Source organism: Natator depressus, chromosome 1 (genome assembly GCF_965152275.1).
Source record: "Natator depressus isolate rNatDep1 chromosome 1, rNatDep2.hap1, whole genome shotgun sequence".
NCBI lineage: Eukaryota > Metazoa > Chordata > Testudines > Cheloniidae > Natator > Natator depressus.
In genome coordinates this window covers 10,737,164-10,757,043 of record NC_134234.1, presented here as the reverse complement: position 1 = coordinate 10,757,043, position 19,880 = coordinate 10,737,164, and the positions used below count along the sequence as shown (strand labels likewise).

At 44.4% G+C, this 19,880-nt stretch overlaps 1 protein-coding gene across 1 annotated transcript in view; it reads left to right on the top strand.

Moving 5' to 3' along the window:
• LOC141981067 (disintegrin and metalloproteinase domain-containing protein 26A-like) overlaps positions 1–17,047 on the top strand; it is a 147,662-nt gene extending 130,615 nt beyond the window's left edge. Inside the window, 3 exon segments of the mRNA XM_074942872.1 lie at positions 9,066–9,183; positions 15,690–15,741; positions 16,922–17,047. Coding sequence (XP_074798973.1) covers positions 9,066–9,183; positions 15,690–15,741; positions 16,922–17,047 — 296 coding nt within the window.
• The last annotated feature ends 2,833 nt before the right edge of the window (positions 17,048–19,880 follow it).

Genomic DNA, 19,880 nt, shown 5'->3' with positions numbered 1-19,880 from the left:
TGTTATTCCATCATGTTTCAGAAATCCCTATAATATCCGATTTCATGCATCAGTACTTCAGTTCCCCCATTTTGTTGCCCCGAGTCCTTGTGTTAGTATGTAAACTTCTCAGTTGTTTTTCTTGAACCTCACCAAGTTTCCTAGCCAGATTAGGTACAGTCTTTCACTAAGTATAACACTACCACTACCATCCATATTTATATTTTCTTTTTCTTGCTGTGCATACTCCTACCTTCTGGTGTTCCTTTATCCCTGACTATATCTTCAGTTAGCTGATTTTCCTCTTCCTGTGTATTAAAGCTACACATGGAGATTACACAAGTTTTTTTCTCAACTTCTCCCCCACATCTCCTAGTTTAAAGCCTTACTTATCAGTCACAGCCTTGATCCAGAAGGTTAGTATCCCAGGTTGATCATCCAAAAATCTTCCTCATAGATTCAATCCTTGAGCCATCGGTTGATCTTCATTACCTTGTCATATCTTTATCCTGCTTCTCTCTCTCTCTCTCTCTCTCTCTCTCTATATCTATATATCTATATTTAACAAAGGGAAAAAAGTGATCTGGACAACTACAGTCCCTTTAGTCTGACCTTACTAGTATGCAAATCTTTACAACACATTGAAGGAAAGAAGAATTAAATTCATGGAGGCATATGGAAAAGGGAGTGTTTTTTTTAAAGATATGCTCTTGTTCAAAGTAAATTATTGTGGGAAAGTTGCATGGCTTATGTTTATACAGGAGTTTAGAGCAGATGATCTCAATAGTCCCTTCTGGCCTCAGAGTCTATGAATCTAGTACAAGAACTGTAAATTCTTCTCAAATAATGGTCCCTACTGTATTCCACGGAGGGGTGCCCAGAGTTACAGAATTTAAAAGTAGTGTTAGTCTGTTAGTTCACGCATGCTGTATTTTTGGTTTAGGTGACCACAGGAGACAAATGTAAAGCTGCAGCCAAGTCATCAGTGCATGCTTTGATGAGAAATTATGCTATAACTCAATAATCCAGAGATTCTGTCATATTTGGACGAGCAGTGTTACAGTTTATTCAGGCAGACTCCAAAACCCTCCACCTATCTGAACAGCTTGTGAGTTACCTGAAGTGGAATGAACATGTGCAATCAATCGAAGAAGAAAAAAAGTTACTAACCTGTTCTGTAACTGTTCTTTGAGATGTATTGCACATGTCCATTTCATAACCCTCTCCCCTCATTCCCTCTATATCTTTTTTCTGGTAAGAGAAAGGGGACATGTTGGGGGATATATATATATATATAATGTAATATGTTATAGGCCTAGTGTGGATGAAGTGTGCTTGGCGTGAGCTGTATGTTGACAACCGAAGCAAGAATTTGAAGTTTTAAGCGGTCAAGAGCTGTTTGTGAAAAATAACTTTTGTTATGAGAAAGGTGAAGAAATACCAGATAAGGAAATAACATTGGGGGCATTGCCATGACAATGTACCTGTTGCAGTGTATCTGCTGCAGCTGTAAACAAGAACTAGGGGAAGAGGAACATCTCGGGCCTGGAACTGTTTCTAAACATCTTGGGTTTTGGCAATTTGCCCAGAACAGTCTTTGAAATTGCCCAGAAAACTGATGACATGACGGAGTGGATTATAAAATGTTTAATACACTCGCAATTTGGAGCTGTTTGTGGATCCAGAGCCCTGTTTGGATTAAGATGTGGTAATGCTGGCTCCCTGCATCTTGTGATCGGACTGAACATCGACTGGCCATCGGGACTTCAATTCTGATCTTCAGACTCTGGTGTAGTATGCTTGGGTTATGAATGTGGAGTGAGTAGTTTATTTTGTAAGCAATAAAGAGTATTTGTGGATTATATACTGACACTTGTCCAGTATCTGCCTGCTCCCCTATCTTGTAGAGAGACTCTTGCTGTGGGTCTAACAGACTGAGGCGGCTCCATCCCTTTATACCCTCAGCTAGCAACAGGAGCATATGGAGGGCACATGTGCCATCCCAGTGCGGAAAAACATCTCTGGGTTCAGGACACTGGGCACACACACACCTGAACTGGAGTGGACATATGCAACACACTCAAAGAACAACAGTTACTGAACAGGTTTCTAACAGCTTTTTCTCTGCCTGTGACATACACAATATTTTAATCTCCTGAGGCCTGTGATACTTTGGTCTAATTCTGGTTGCTGCGCTTGGTGTGGGGATGGCAAGTGGTGTTAGTGTCCTGTACTGTAGAGGAGATCACACTTGAAGATCTGGTGGTATCTTTTTGCCTTTGTCAGGGTCCCCCCCCACCCCCCGAACTCTGTGGTGCAGATGTGGGGACCCGTATGAAAGATCCACTAAGCTTATGTTCTACCAGCTTAGGTTAAAACTTCCCCAAGGCACAAATTCCTTTCCTTGTTCTTGGATGATATTGCTGCCACCACCAAGTGATTTACACAAAAATTCAGGGAAGGCTCACTTGGAATCCCTGTCCCCCCAAAATATCCCCCCAAGCTGCCCCCCCGGTATTGATGCATACTCTGGGTTAATTAATAATTAAGAAGTGATGTTGTTAAATACAAAAAGTAGGATTTAAATGGTTCCAAGTAATAACAGACAGAACAAAGTGAATTACCAAGTAAAATAAAATAAAACACGCAAGTCTAAACCTAATACAGTAAGAAAGTGAGATGAAAGCTCACCCTCAGGTGTGCCAGTAAGCTTCTTTTACAGACTAGTCTCATTCTAGTGTGGGTCCAGCAATCACTCACACCCCTGTGGTAACTGTCCTTTGTTCCAGTTTATTTCAGGTATCCTTTGGGAATGGTGAGGCTATATCTTGATCCAGCTGGAAACAAAATGGAGGGGTCTCCCAGGGGCTTAAATAGACTTTCTCATGTGGGTGGAGACCCCCTCCTCTCTCCTATCCAGAATTCAGCTCCAAGATGGAGTTTCGGAGTCACATGGGCAAGTCACATGTCCATGCATGACTGAGTTCCTTACCAGCAAGGCCACGTTCCTGGAAAAGCTCAGATGTGGATTGGCGTCTCCAAGTTCACTGTTAGCTTAAGTGTTTCTTGATTGGGCACTTACTGAGAATAGTCTTTTCTCAGGAAGCTGACCAACTGCTTCACTGAGTCTACTTAAAATTAAACAAGTACATAGCCAGTATTCATAACTTCGAATACAAAAATGATACATGCATACAAATAGGATGAATATATTCAGTAGATCTTAACATTTACAGAGATATGTTACATGGCATATGTAGCATAAAACATATTCCAGTTATGTCATATATACATTTATAAGCATATTCCCAGAAAGCATTATGGGGTGCAGCGTCACAGCCCCTTCACCCCCTTTCCTGGGGAGGCTTTAGAATAATATACCAACCAATTGCTTTCAATGTAAGCACAGACCAGGCCCTTTGACTTCAGGACACTGAAATCAATCAAGTTCTTAAAAGACAAACTTTATTTATAAAGAAAAAGTAAAAGAATCACACCTTCAAATCAGGATGGAAGGTAACTCTACAGGGTAATAAAAAGATTTAAAACACAGAGGATTCCCCCTTGGGCTCAGCTTCACAGTACAACAACAGGAATAAGACTACATCTGTAGCATAAGAAATTCACAAGCCAAAACAAAATTTAACCTAAAACATTTCCTTGCCTACTTACAATTTCTGTGGTTTTAGATCTATTATTCCAGGTATATTTTCAGATGTTGTACCTGCTTGGTCTCTCCCTCCATCCAGAGAGGGAACAACAAAGAGAGAGCACAAACAAAACCTCCCCCGCCAGTTACCTTCCATCCTGATTTTGCCGGTGTGATTCTTTTACTTTTTCGTTATAAAGTTCTTTCAAGAACCTGATTGATTTTCATAGAATCATAGAATATCAGCGTTGGAAGGGACCTCAGGAGGTCATCTAGTCCAACCCCCTGCTCAAAGCAGGACCAATCCACAACTAAATCATCCCAGCCACGGCTTTGTCAAGCCTGACCGTAAAAACCTCAAAGGAAGGAGATTCCACCACCTCCCTAGGTAACGTATTCCAGTGCTTCACCACCCTCCCAGTGAAAACATTTTTCCTAATATCCAACCTACACCTCCCCCACTGCAACTTGAGACCATTACTCCTCGTTCTGTCATCTGCTACCACTGAGAACAGTCTAGATCCATCCTCTTTGGAACCCCCTTTCAGGTAGTTGAAAGCAGCTATCAAATCCCCCCTCATTCTTCTCTTCCGCAGACTGAACAATCCCAGTTCCCTCAGCCTCTCCTCAGAAGTCATGTGTTCCAGTCCCCTAATCATTTTTCTTGCCCTCCGCTGGACATTTTCCAATTTTTTCACATCCTTCTTGTAGTGTGGGGCCCAAAACTGGACACAGTACTCCAGATGAGGCCTCACCAATGTTGAATAGAAGGGAACGATCACGTCCCTCAATCTGCTGGCAATGCCCCTACTTATACATCCCAAAATGCCATTGGCCTTCTTGGCAACAAGGGCACACTGTTGACTCATATCCAGCTTTTCATCTACTGTAACCCCTAGGTCCTTTTTTGCAGAACTGCTGCCTAGCCATTCGGTCCCTAGTCTGTAGCGGTGCATGGGATTCTTCCATCCTAAGTGCAGGATTCTGCACTTGTCGTTGTTGAACCTCATCAGATTTCTTTTGGCCCAATCCTCTAATTTGTCGAGGTCCCTCTGTATCCTATCCCTACCCTCCAGCGTATCTACCTCTCCTCCCAGTTTAGTGTCATCTGAAAACTTGCTGAGGGTGCAATCCACCCCATCCTCCAGATCATTAATGAAGATATTGAACAAAACCGGCCCCAGGACCGACCCTTGGGGCACTCCTCTTCATACCGGCTGCCAACTAGACATGGAGCCATTGATCACTACCCGTTGAGCCCGACAATCTAGCCAGCTTTCTATCCACCTTATAGTCCATTCATCCAGCTCATACTTCTTTAACTTGCTGACAAGAATACTGTGGGAGACCGTATCAAAAGCTTTGCTAAAGTCAAGGAATAACATGTCCATTGCTTTTCCCTCATCCACAGAGCCAGTTATCTCATCATAGAAGGCAATTAGATTAGTCAGGCATGACTTGCCCTTGGTGAATCTATGCTGACTGTTCCTGATCACTTTCCTCTCCTCTAAGTGCTTCAGAATTGATTCCTTGAGGACCTGCTCCATGATTTTTCCAGGGACTGAGGTGAGGCTGACTGGCCTGTAGTTCCCCGGATCCTCCTCCTTCCCTGTTTTAAAGATGGGCACCGCATTAGCCTTTTCCCAGTTGACCGGGACCTCCCCCGATCGCCATGAGTTTTCAAAGATAATGGCCAATGGCTCTGCAATCACATGCACCAACTCCTTTAGCACTCTTGGATGCAGCGCATCTGGCCCCATGGACTTGTGCTCGTCCAGCTTTTCTAAATAGTCCCGAACCACTTCTTTCTCCGCAAAGGGCTGGTCACCTCCTCCCCATGCTGTGCTGCCCAGTGCAGCAGTCTGGGAGCTCACCTTGTTCGTGAAGACAGAGGCAAAAAAGTATTGAGTACATTAGCTTTTTCCACATCCTCTGTCACTAGGTTGCCTCCCTCATTCAGTAAGGGGCCCACACTTGCCTTGACTTTCTTCTTGTTGCTAACATACCTGAAGAAACCCTTCTTCTAATTACTTTTAACATCTCTTGCTAGCTGCAACTCCAGGTGTGATTTGGCTTTCCTGATTTCACTCCTGCATGCCTGAGCAATATTTTTATACTCTTCCCTGGTCATTTGTCCAAGCTTCTACTTCTTGTAAGCTTCTTTTTTGTGTTTAAGATCAGCCAGGATTGCACTGTTAAGCCAAGCTGGTCGCCTGCCATATTTACTATTCTTTCTACAGGGCCAATCAAACCAGCACAGCAGCAGTTCCTCAGACAGAGGGTTCTGGTATCCGGCTCTGCCCCTGATCCCCCTATTCGCGGTACCGATATGAGAATGATACCGTCGTCACCAAGTCTGCCTGTGTCCCCAGCATCACTCACTGTCTCACTCCTTATTTGAAGGAGAAAGATGAGGAAGAACAGGGAGCTATTCCCCCTTCGGCTTCTATCCATCAGGAGTCAATCAACCCAGGAGTCTCTCCTGGGGCATATTATGCTGTCCCCAGGTACTTACAGTGGTATGGGGACCCTCTATGCTGCTCCCATCCCAATGGGCATACTGGACTCCATGGGTCATATGTCCCACACAAGGGGGGACTGCCCGCCACGGCCAGACCCAGCACACAGTAATTCCCCACAGCTTCAGTACCAGCACCCTCAGTGGTACCAGGGGAAGAGGAGGAAGAACCTCCGCCCCTGCAGGGGACATCACCTACCCACTTGCCTTCATTATCCACAGAGGACACCTTTATTCCTCCTCCCCCTAATGTAGGGGATGATTTCAAGCTATTCCATTGCTTATTTGAGAGGGTGGCCCTCTCTGGACATCTCCCTTGAGGAGGTCCCTGTGATACAGCATGGGCTAGTGGATTTTTTGCATACATCCGCTTTACCATCTACTGACCCAATGTTTCCTCAGAGGACTCAGTAATGCCTACCCGGAACTATGTGAGCCTATTACACCATGGGACCTGAACCTGGTCCTTCGTATCATCACCTCTTCCCCATGTGAACCCAGGATGACATAATCACTGCTACACTGTTCTGTAAAAGTAGCATTTCTTGTGTCAATGACATCTGTCAGACGTGTGGGAGCACTGTGGGTTTTCATGGTGGAACCCCATACATGATCTTCTTTGAGGATAAAGCCTCCCTCAGACCACACCCCTAAACCCCACACAGATAGAGCATATTACACACTTCATAATTTTGATGTTTGGAGGGCATTGGCTTCTTACATAGACAGGACTAAACCATCCCATAAATCACCCAGACTGTTTCTATCCATCACTGAATGCTCCAAAAGGAGCACCATCTCTAAGCAAAGACTTTCCATGTAGATCCATAATCGCACAAAACTCTGCTATCAGTGCAACTGCCAGTCCCTCATGGGGATTTGCTCACATCCCACTAGAGCCGTATCAGCCTCCATGGCTTCCCTGCACAATGTACCTATCATGGACGTTTGTAGAGCTGCTGCCTGGGCCTTGGCCCATACCTCTAGACAGCACTGTGCCTTAGAGCAACAGGCTCATCTGATAACTCCTTCAGCTGCTCTCTACTATCAGAGGTCACGACTTCAACTCCGAAGCCCCTCCTCCCATTGGAGGGCACTGCTCTGAAGTCACCTAAAGTGGAGCACCCACAGGAACTGCTCTCAAAGAAGAAGAAGAAGAAGAGAAGGTTACTCACCTTGTACAGTAACTGAGGTTCTTCGAGAGGTGTGTCCCTGTGGGTGCTCCGCTACCCTCCCTCCTCCACTCTACTTTGGAATTTCCTTATTAGTCTCTGCAGCAGAGAAGGAACTGAGTGGGGGTTGGTTGCAGAGTGTCGGTTAACTGCCTGCAGCAGCGCAAGGCAGGGACCACGCATGTCTGTGGGTCTGCTACTAAAAGTCTCCGACTGTGAGCGCAGGGGCGCACAAACACCTAAACACCCACAGGGACACACATCTCGAAGAACCTCAGTTACTGCACAAGATGAGTAACCGTAACTTTCTCTTACTTTGCCTACAGTAACTGTAGTTCCTCAAGATGTGATGTCCACATGTATTCCATGACCTGCCCTCCTTCCCCACTTCTATGGAATCCTACAACAGCTGGGTTCTGTATTGGTGAAGGAGCTGAGGGATAGTTTGGCCCAGTCCACCCTTGATATTCTTGAGTGAGATGGGCTGGCCAGGCATAGGTGCAGACACAGCCTCAGCACACAATGCTGGCCAAAAGAGTCTTGTCTTTCATGCATGAGGCACATGCACACCAGAAGCGGAATATACGTGGACAACACATCTTGAAGAACCACAGTTACTTTAAGGTCAATAAAGGACCTTAAGGACATCATGGAGATAGCTGGAGGCACCCAGAGACATGAGTTCAGGCTGTTGCTCTGTAGTGTATGTATCACCCAGAATTCTTTTCCCATGTGGTGCCTTGTGTGTTAGTGCCACTACCTTAGAGAAGTGTTTTCCTGTCCATGGGATGGTCACAGGGAAGGACCCTGTCTGGCCTATATACTCCTTCCATGCTTCCTGTGGGTCCAAATCTGCCCTCAAAAGGTAGCTGGTTCAGAAGGCAGTGGCTCTCCTCTTGAACTGAGTGAGTTAGCTATTGGCATGTAACAGTAATGTTGTGTGATCTGTCCTGGGTGTCTGTTCATTTGTGGCTGCAGTTCTGGATGTTGGGTATGACATTTAAAGATCTGTCTAGCCTGGAATCCAGGTTTCGAGAGACTGCCTCTCTTACAGCAGCAGCTAACATTTGCTGGGGTGCTCTGGTTGAATTACCAGGGTTGGGAGAAGCAGAGCATTCTCATTTGAGAACACTTACATATTTGTAGACTGTTGCCATGATCCCCCTTAGTCATTGCTCAACCAAGCCTGTATCTCTGTTACTTTTTCCTTGTGAATCAAACCCTCAAGATCCCTAATAGTTTCATTATTTTTTTTCACTCCCCCTAATCTGTAAATATCCTTCAGTTACTGTAGTGCTGAACAATAAACTCAATTCCAGGTGTGGTCACTCTAAACCCATATGGAAAAGAAGTATTCTTTCCTTACTCCATGATCTGATGCTTGTGCATACACAACCTGAAACTGCATTAGCTTTTTTTTGGTCAGCTATATTGCATCATAATTCGTGTGCAATAAGCCAACCACAGCGCGTGCCCACGTGCTGCCAGCACCTGGCATCCATGACTAGGGGGAATGCACAGCAGAAACAAGCAGCAATGCTGGCACCTTTTCTGCAGACCAAACAAATGTGGAGGCCCTCTTTGCTAGTATTGTCAATGTACATACGAGATAGCTGTATGTGTGTGTGAGGCATGCACACTTCATACAGGGACAAGCTTCTGTTTACACGGAAATGTTTGTTACAGTTGTATGAGTAAGTCCTAAGTGCAAACAAAGTGTAATGTTCTGTGTCTGTTTCCTTCCAAGTGTCCAATAGTGACATTGTCATCGTTATGGGAATAGCAATTGGAAGCATACTACTTCTTCTTCTGGTTCTCAGCTTTGCTGTGCATAAAAGAACTCAAATTGCTCAGGTCTTTAGCAGGTAAGTAAAATTCCATTCATATTTACACTATATGATAAGATTATGACACTTTTACCTATTTCTAATCCCAGCTCCCCCAGTGTTACACTTGGCTGTAAACTTGCCAAGCATTGCTGGTCACCAGCAAAAGCACCTCTGTTACACTTCCTAACTGGTCCATTATTAGCCTAGGGTGCTGTCACAGATCTGGTTGGGCTCCTCACTGCTGGACACTCACCAGACTGCTGTGAGGTAATCTAACTTAGAGTCAGTTGGAAATTTTCTGCCAAAATTTAGTTTAGTCTAAAACTTCATCAAATTCCCACCTTTCTGTTAGCTCCAGGAGGACAGACTGTAAGAAGCTCTGCCTCCCCACTTTCCCAGCTGGCTCTAGGGGACAGACAGGCAGAGCAGCAGGACAGCACCTTATTTGCTCTGGGAACTTGAGGGGATTGGCAGGGAAACAGAGTGAAGTGGCTCTTTGCCTGTCCAGCAGCAGGGCTGGAGGCCTCTTGTCAATTTATTGTGAAATTGACTAGAGCCTTTCTTGAGGGTAGCTGGGAAGCTAAAAAGTTATGTTTTGGTTGTCACAAAGTGGAATTTTTCTACAAAGTCCTGTCTTCAAATTGTTTTGGGTTTTTTTTTGTTGTGGTTTTGACGTTCTGTCCAGCTTTGGGATTAAATTTTCTCAAAACCATGACAATGTTAACAGAAAGAGAACCTCCCACACACACAGAGCAAGACAGACACTTCCTCTTTTTGCCCAGTTCTAATCCACACATTGAATCCCACGTGCCCTTTCCTTGCTGGGGCAGGGGTTGAGTTTAGGTACAGTTCCTGGCTTTGTGCCTCTAGCCACCCAGTCCTGGAGCAGACCTCAAGTTTGACACCGCTCTTGGCAGAGATGACCCCTGCTGTCCAAATGTCTAGGTGCTGAAACTAGTGCAGTCTCCCCAACAGCTTTTGCACATTCCCCAGAATCTCACTGAAGGGGTGAGCCTTTACAGTTTACCTCTTCAGGGTTACCTCTTGTGAAAGACAACAGACATACACAAACTTTGCACAGCATTCCAAAACATCACTACTCTTTACTTAGTACTATGAGAAAACCAGATCTATACAAAATAACAGACGCTCTGAAGAGTGTTTCCCTGTGTCACATTCCTCACCATTGTGAATTTTCTTTGGGGTTGGGCAGAGTTTTCTGTGGTGTCTAGGATCTTTCCCCTGTAGCTCATGACTTCTCTTCAGATTCATGGAGTCTTTTCATCCAAGCTAGCTGTTTCTGACATTGATTGATTCACAGTTAAACTGGATTCCCCTCCCCCTTGTCCCCACTATGAAAGCATGCCCGTCTCTTCCTGTCTCCTGGCCTGTGATGGAGTGTACACACTCCACACCAGTCAAGAAGGGAGGTTAAAATGCAGATTTGGCTTCAGGCGGCCCCACCACGCTGCACCTGCAAGGCATGCCAGTCTTGGAGCAGGAGATTAAAAAGGGAGAAGCCCAGTTCAAAAAGACCCAGCCATGGGAGGTGGACACATCTCTCCCAACTAGTTCACAGAAAGGAGTACTGCGGAGGATGACACTGCCAGGGGGGTTCTGCAAACAGTTTTGGATAGCCCTGAGGATACTGAGCTGGGCTATGGCTTGTCAGGTATATCCTGAAAGAAGGGAGGCCAGGGACATATTTGGACTATTTTTTGTTGTGTTTTTCCTTTGTTACCTTTCCGTTAAGGCCTTAAGAGGGCTTGGGAAGAATATCTTTAAGCAGGCCACAGTAGGAAGATGTCCACGGAAGAAGCAGGAGGTCTGAAGAAGCTGACCTTAGGGCTAGAACCCAGGGTAGAGGGTGGGACTGAGTTCCCCTACAGACCACCAAGGGAAACCCTAACAAAGGCTCTGGATAAATATCATAAGGCCTAATGGACCTAGAGTTGGTCTAGAACCCGGAACAAGGCTCCCAGACTGTTACTGGAGTGCACACCGACTTACCCTGAAAGGGGTGAGACTAAAGAGTGACTTGGTGAGAAGGTCGAGTCACAAGACAAAGAGGAGCCACCCGAAAACCTGAATGGCTCTTCAGTGAGGCTATGTAGAGGGGTGTGATAAATGAAGGGGGGGTAGCTTCCTTTTATGGACACCCAGCCAGTCAATTAGCTATAAAGTCCCTTTTGGTGGCTGTTCTCTGCTTGCTTTACCTGTAATGGGTTAAAAAAGTCCCAAGGTAAAGGAAAGGGAGTGGGCACCTGACGAAAAGAGCCAATGGGAAGGCTAGAACTTTTTTAAATGGGAGAAAAAAACCTTCCCCTTTTTGTCTGTTGTGTTGTCCGGGAAAGAGGGGAACAGGGAGCAGTTATGCAATGAGAAGCTTTAAGCCAGGTACGATCATAAATCATCAGATCATACCTAGAACTACTTATTTGGACCCCCCAAATGTGTAAGTAGATCAGGAATGTTTAGAAAGATGTAATTAGATTTATTTCTGCTTATTTCTTGGCTTGTGTACTCCTCTGTGCTAACCCCAAATGCTTTTTGTTTTGCTTGTAACCTTTAAGCTGGACCTCAAGAAGGTTATTCTTGATGTTTAAATTTTATAAGTGGGGTTTTTTTAAATCTAGCAAAAGCCTAAGTTTCAGATGTATTTTCTTCCTTTTTGTTTTTAATAAAATTTACCTTTTTAAAAAACAGGATTGGATTTTTGGTGTCCTAAAAGGTTTGTGCATATGTTGTTTAATTAGCTGCTGGCAGCAGCCAATTTCCTTTGTTTTTCTTTCTCAGCTCTTCCCCGGAAGGGGGAGGATGAAAGGGCTTGAGGGTACCCCACAGGAAGGAATTCCCAAATGCGCCTTTCTGGTTTCAAAGGGGGTTTTTTGCATTTCGGTGGTGGCAGCATCTACTCATCCAAGGTCAGAGAGGAACTGTAACCTTGGGGGTTTAATACAAGCCTGGAGTGGCCAATATTAATTTTTAGAATCCTTGCAGGCCCCCACCTTCTGCACTCAATGTGCCAGAGTGGGGAATCAGCCTTGACAGTCAGAAGGTCGAGTCACAAGACAAAGAGGAGCCACCTGAAAACCTGAATGGCTGGTCAGTGAGGCTATGTAGAGAGGAAACCTGATTAGGGGAAAACTTAATCATCCACAAGGCAGTCGTATGGCCGATGAGTCACTTTGTCTCATGCCCAAATCCTTCCTATAGCCTTCCTTTTTTTCCTGTTATGTAACCTCTGTACTTTTGTCGTGTTTGGGAATTTTCCGTTCTTTTCTAGTAATGACCCTATGAGTGTTCCACTTCAGGTGTGCATGCGCCTTTGATTGCAGATTTTTGATAGTGATGCCTGTTCGGTGTTGGATGACCTGCCCTCAGTTAGCTCTCAATGGTTTTGGGCTGAGTTGGGTGAATGTTGCAGTGCCTGCCTCTAGCTACATTAGTTCAGTCTATTTTCATTATTTTGTGGGCTTTTGTTTTTTGTTCTGTTTGCCGCACGTAATTTGGGGGCTCTTTGTGAGTTTTCTTCCCATCCTGAGGGGCCTTTCTTCTTCCTCCTTAGAAGAAGTTATTTCTCCTGGATATGTGTAGGTCTCCTGGGTTTAAATGCTGCGTAATTTTCCAAAAGTCAATTTCCATTAGTGATGGGCATGCTAGCTGTCTCCATTGCCTTTCTAGGTGCTAAATCTTTATTGGTTTCAGGAGCAGGTCTAGGAAGAACAGGTAGATGAAACGTAGACTTCTTATGAGAGGGTGCTCCCTTTGACCCTCCTCAGACCCAGGCCTGCACAGTCCCAACATAAAACAGTCTTCAGTAACTGAAATGCCCTGTTGACTTCCACTGCCGCCTATTCTTCTCATAGGCCTTATTGGGAAGAGAACATGGGAGGCTCCTCTAAGGCTTCAAAGAAGAAGTTTTCCAATTATCATCTGAGAGTTGTCAGCACCAAGAGACCAGGATCATGTCAGAAACTGGATGCCCAAGAAAGAAGTGCTATTGAGGCTCCAAGCTCTTCCAGTACTGAGCACCCAGTACCAACAAAAAAAAGACTTTCAGCGGCTTTTGGTATCCACCACCGCTGAGTTCCACCAACTGATCCATGCTGGGAGTCTGGTACTAAAGAAACAATACAAGAGACACTGTGATGTTTCTAAAGTCTCAGTACTGATCACTGAATCCCCTGTACTATCCATGGCCTCTGCATCACAGAAAACTACTATGCAGTGAGATTGCCAGACACCCACAAAGACCAGAGTAGCACTGGTACTGACCCCTTTCAGCTTGGACTCACACTAGTCTCCCCTCTATTCAGTTGACCTCTGGTCCTGGAGTTTAGCTTCCCTAAAGGAGGAAGAGTTTAGCTTCCCTAAAGACTTCTTTGTCTGAGATGAACCCAAGTCTCCTCTGCTCATAGGTACGCAGGGTCTTTCAATATACCAGTCGTCCTCTATACTGTCTTTTTCCCAAGTACCAACATACTACCCTGTAGTGAAAATACAATTCATAGGGGCATACTTGGATTCATTGACAGCCAAGGTCTAGCTCCCCACCGACAGATTCATAACATTAGCATATCTAGTCAGGACCATTCAGGGGAGTCCATGAACCTCAGTAAGGAACTGTGTACATCTCCTGAGTCATATGGCAGCCTGCACCTTTGTGACTGATCATGCAAGACTACGTGTCCGCTGCTTCCAGAGCTGACACAGAATGACGTATTTCCATTCGTGAGACACTATGCTCTGGTGCAAACAGGCACCTCGGATGTGCATCTGGGCAGAGTAGTTCTGCATTCTGTTGTGGCATAGGACTCCAGGCACCAGTTACAAGCACTTGAACAACAATGGGATACTCACTTTTTAGTTACTTGAGTTCTTTGAGACATTTTGTTCCTATCAGTAGTACACTACCTGCCCACCTTCCCCACTTCCTGGGTGCCTACCAATCAAGAAGGAACAAAAGTGATAGCAATTTGGCAGCCCCCTTTATTCCCTCAGTGCAGAGCATGAGAAGAGCAGGGGTGCATGCATGGACCAGATTGACACTGCTAGTGAAAAATCTCTGGTCCTGGGTGTATGGAGCACATATGCAACCCTGAAGTGCACTATACATAGGGACAACATCTCAAAGAACTCAAGTTACTACAAGGTGAGTAACCCATCCCATCCATTTTTAACTTAAACCTCACCATTCCAGGGAAGAAGCTGCTCTTCACACCTTAGAAAATCAAAGCTCTCCTGATGTCTATCTAGAGATAGGAAAATGCTTCAGAGACAGAGTTAAAGAAGCCCCTGTCTCAACCCAAAGACTTTTCAAATGGGTTTCTGGTTGCATTTTATTTTATGAGATTGCTAATTCCAACCCAACCTCCTAGAGCTACAACCCATTCTACCAGATCAGTCTACAGCCCTAGCTCTGTCGAAGAATGTTTCACTTGCAGAAATCAATAAAGCCGTGTATGTACACCTGATTTCTGATTGATGTTTTTTCCCATCAGAATTGAAGTTTCCCTGCAAAAAATTCAGTGAGAACAAAACCTCATTTTTTCTGCTGGGAAACATTCCACATGAAAACATTTGACTGGCTTTAGTAGAAGCATAGGTGGGAGCTGGCCTTCCTTCCCAGTTTTCCTAATGGATGTTAGCACTGTAATGCCTAATTGGGACTATTTAAATGCTATTACTAAGCAAAGAGAAATTCCGTTTTTTTAAAGAAAGGAAATTCAATGTAGAAAAAGTTAATGCAATGTTAAGGTTACACAGTGTAGGGGTGCATGGCTGTCCCTCCCCGTCAGTCTCAGAGGGAGTCCAAGCCCTCTTGCTACACACAGCTAAAAAGATAAAATGACAAACGGATGATCAGCTGAGAATCTGATGATCAGCTCAGAATCTGACACCATGTTATGTCCTGTTTCTTTCAATAAAGAAAAAATATGATTATTCTATTTCTAAAATTCACCAGATACAGTCCAGAGACTAGCTTCCCTGGTCATCAGAGTATTTTCGTTTGTTCAGAATCTATTATAGTAGCATGCTGCCTGCAGATTTAATAAGACACTTGTGTGTGGCTGTAGGAGTATTTTATCTGATCTAGCATTGGGTACCTCAGCTGCCTCAGTTTCCCTTCTGCCTGCAGTCTTCCACAGCTGGTAGGCTTCTCTGGTGCCTTAGGTAGCTTTATTGGCATTTTTTCCCATGGCCAAACCTCAATTCAGTGTCAGTCCCCTTTCAGGGGTCAAAGTTTATATGAAGTGCTATGGAAAACCTGGAGCGAGGAATGCCAGAGATAGAGGTTGGCAGGAGCCAGCATTTGCACATTGATGCCAGTTACTGAAGGTGAAAGAGCAACCCATTCACCCAGATTGGTTTAATCTGAAATGCAGAAACCTGATTACATAGATCATTAATATTCTGTGATGTAACACAGCTGGTTTGATAGATTTTAATAAGCATCTTCTCAAAACCATGCATAATAATTACAATTTCAGCTTGTTTACAAAGTGTATTGTCTAAATAGTATGTGGTTTGTATCGTAGGTCCTCCAGAAAAAGACAGACAACGCAAGGTCATTCTGGTGCTGCAGACAAAGTAAGTGTTTTTCAGATAGTTCACTTCAGTCCACATATCTATTCAAAAGACACCATCATAGGACCTAACCACATCAGCCACACCATCAGGGGCTCATTCACCTGCACATCTACCAATGTGATATATGCCATCATGTGCCAGCAATGCCCCTCTACCGTGTACGTTGGCCAAACCAGACAGTCTCTACGCAAAAGAATAAATGGACACAAATCTGACATCAGGAATCATAACATTCAAAAACCAGTTGGAGAACACTTCAGTCTCTCTCGTCACTCAATAACAGACCTAAAAGTGGCAATTCTTCAACAAAAAAACTTCAAAAACAGACTCCAACATGAAACTGCAGAACTGGAATTAATTTGCAAACTGGACACCATCAGATTAGGCCTGAATAAAGACTGGGAGTGGTTGGGTGATTACAAAACCTAAACCTATTTCCCCAGTACTAATTTCCCCCTACTGTTACTCACACCTTCTTGTCAACTGTCTGAAATGGGCCACTCTCATTACCAATTCAAAAGTTATTTTTCATCCCTTGGTATCCTGCTGTTAAGTGAATTATCTCGTTAGACTGACCTCACACTTGGTAAGGCAACTCCCATCCTTTCATGTATTTATACCTGCTCCTCTATTTTCCACTCCATGCATCCGATGAAGTAGGTTCTAGCCCATGAAAGTTTATGCCCAAATAAATTTGTTAGTCTCTAAGGCAGGGATGGGCAAACTTTTTGGCCCAAGGGCCACATCGGGGTTGCAAAACTTTATGGAGGACTGGGTAGGGAAGGCTGTGCCTCCCCAAACAGCCTGGACCCCGCCCCCTATCTGCTCCCTCCCACTTCCCGCCACCTGACTGCCCCCCTCAGAACACCCGACCCATTGAACCCCCCACCCGCTCCTTGTCCCCTGACTGCCCCCTCCCGGGACCCCTGCCCCTAACTGCCCCCCAGGACCCCACCCCATATCCAACCCCCCTGCTCCCAGTCCCCTGACTGCCCTGACCCCTATCCACACCCCCGCTCCCTGACTGCCCCCGGGACCCCACCCCCTATCTAACCACCCCATCCCCTGACTGCCCTGACCCCTATCCACATCCCCGCCCCTAACCGCCCCTCGAGACCCCACCCCCTATCCAATCCCCCTGCTCCCTGTCCCCTGACTGCCCCCTTACCACGTCGCTCAGAGTGGCAGGAGCTCTCAGCCATGCCGCCGCCATGCCTGGCAGGAGCGGCGGGCCAGAGCACCGCGGCGCAGTGCACTGAGGCTGCGGAGGAGGAGGGACAGCAGGGGAGCCCGGGGCCTAGCCTAGCCTCCCCGGCCAGGAGCTCAGGGGCAGGGCAGGATGGTCTTGCGGGCCGGATGTGGCACGTAGGCCGTAGTTTGCCCACCTCTGCTCTAAGGTGCCACAAGGACTCCTCCTTGTTTTTGCTGGTACAGACTAACACGGCTACCACGCTGAAATCTTTAATATGTGAAAAGCATATGAGCATTTCTTAATCTGGGAGGTCATCAAAACTTCTCATCATTTTTCAAATTGAAAAAAAAGGAACATGCAGATCTGAAAATAACAAAGCCAGAATATGACAGGAGGAGCAAAGTATTGCAATTACTACAGTTACGGTTCTCAAACCAATTCCATCTTAATCTATTATTTTAGTTCCTTGTAGCTTTCCAAAACATTCACTTTTGGGGATGAAATTTTTGAAGCCCACGGTTTGCTTTTATTTTTGTTGATTGGTTTTTGTTTTGTTTAATCGTAAGCAAAAAAGTTATTGATCTATTTTACAAACAAGGAGAATGGGAGTGAAATACATTTTCCTAACACAAGAAAATTCATGCAAGCTTTTTCTGAACAGTTATGGTGCAGAAACATTTTGGGGTAGCAAGTTGATATTTGGCAGGAAAATAGTCCTTAGGGAGGAGAAGTGCTTTTTAGTGAAAATCAGCTTTGATTTGGGTGTATCATGACAGAAACTCTGGATTCATAACAGTGGAACTCAGCTCAGAATCAGGCCAATTGCCTCACTGAATTTGCTACTAGTTCAGGGCAGGAGACTGGAAATGTCTTAAAAATAAATCAGATTATAGAATTTCTTTTTTTATTTTTTAAATTAATAGCTAGGAAATACTGTCAAAACTACTCTGAGTGAATCATAGATTCATAAATACAAAGGCCAGATGGTACAATTGTGATCATCTAGTCTGACCTCCTGAATAACACAGAACTTCCCCCAAATAATTCCTATAGCAGATCTTGTAGAAAAATGTCCAATCTTGATTTTAAAATTGTCAAGGATAGAAAATCGACCATGATCCTTGGTAAGTTATTCCAGTGGTTAACAGTGAGAATAATTAAATCTTTACACCATATTTCCCATCTGAATTTGTGTTATTTCATCTTTCATCCATTGGATCATACCTTTCTGTGATCAATTGAAGAGGCTAGTATTAAACATTTCTTTCCTGTGTAGGTACTTATAGTCACCCCTAAATCTTCTCTTTGTTAAACTAAATATATTGAGCTCTTCGAGTCTATCACTATAAGACATGTTTTCTATCCTTCAGTCATTCTTGTGGCTCTTCTCTGAACCCTCTCCCCTTTACAAACATCCTTCTTGACTATTGGATACAGTATTCCATCAGCAGTTGCATCAGTGCCAAATTTATCCATCCCAGGATCACATTCGCTTTTTTGTCCACAGTGTCACACTAGAAGCTCATGTTTAGCTAATTATCCACCATGACCACCAAATCTTTTTCAGAGTCACTGCTTCTCAGGATGGAGTCCACTATTCTGTAAGTATGGCCTACATTCTTTGTTCCTAGATATATACATTTATATTTAGCCATATTAAAAATGCATATTGTTTGCTTGTGCCCATCTTACGAAGTGGTCCAGATCATTCTGTATCAGTGACGAGTCCTCTTTGTTATTTACTATTCCACCAATGCTTGTGTCATCTGTAAACTTTATCAGTGATAATTTTGTGTTTTCTTCCAGGTCATTAATAAAAATGTTAAATTAGAGCCAAGAACTGATCTCTGTGGCACCCTACTAGAAACACACCCATTTGATGATTCCCCATTTACAATTACATTTTGAGACCTAATCATTATCCCGCTTTTAATCCATTTAATGTGTGCCATGTTAATTTTATATCTTTCTTGATTTTAAATCAAAATAGTCATAGTTCAGGGCAACTGCACCTGTATTTTCCCCTCATGGTCCAGCAAAGGCACCAGTTGTAGGCTCCTGGCTCTTCAGCCGTCATCTCTATATTTCTCTCCTGACCAGAGTTTTTCTAGGCAGCACAGTTCCCTGTCTACACTGTGAGTTCCCCAGAAAGCCAGACAGCCTAAACTGGCCCGTGTCTGCACTTTGCTTTCTCCTCAGAGGCTATGCACAGTTGTAATTGCCCACAGATCGAAGCTACCACACAGCCCTTTCTAAGCAAGCACATTTCTTCTTAAGGTGAAAACATTAAAAACACAGATTAAATTAATACAAGAATTTACACGCATGCTAAAAAGCTTACCAGATGTCACCTCACTCCAACTCCACCCCAATGGCAGGTATCAGTCCTTCCAAACCTTCCTCCCATCCCGGGGATGAAAGGTACTGTCTATTTGCTGGATCAGAAAGAAAGCCCTGAGTGAGTTTAAACTCAGGCTATTTATCCAAAAGTCCTTTCTTTGTCTGTTGGCCTCTGGATAATCCAGTTTGAATGAATATATGCAAGCATCACCCAGGCAGGTGGTTACAATCTGAGTGAATTTACCTAATCACCTGTTATCCCCCTCACCCCCCCATCACCACCACCATTCTTCTGAATTACTGGGGGAGCTGTAGTTACCTCTCTCATGGAATTATTTACAATCCCTGGCCCACAATGATACATACACTTAATACAGTAAGACCTCCCAAAGATAGTGCAGGAAATTGCCATATCTGGTCATGTGTACCAAGTCAAATGACTTAGAGGAGTCTATGTATATTACACCAACACTATTACCTTTATCAACCTGACATCTGGTCAAAAAAGATATCAGATTAGTTTGACTAATTTCCATAAACCCATGTTGATTGGCATTAATTATATTACCCTCCTTTAATTATTTTAATGGAGTCCCATATCAGCCAC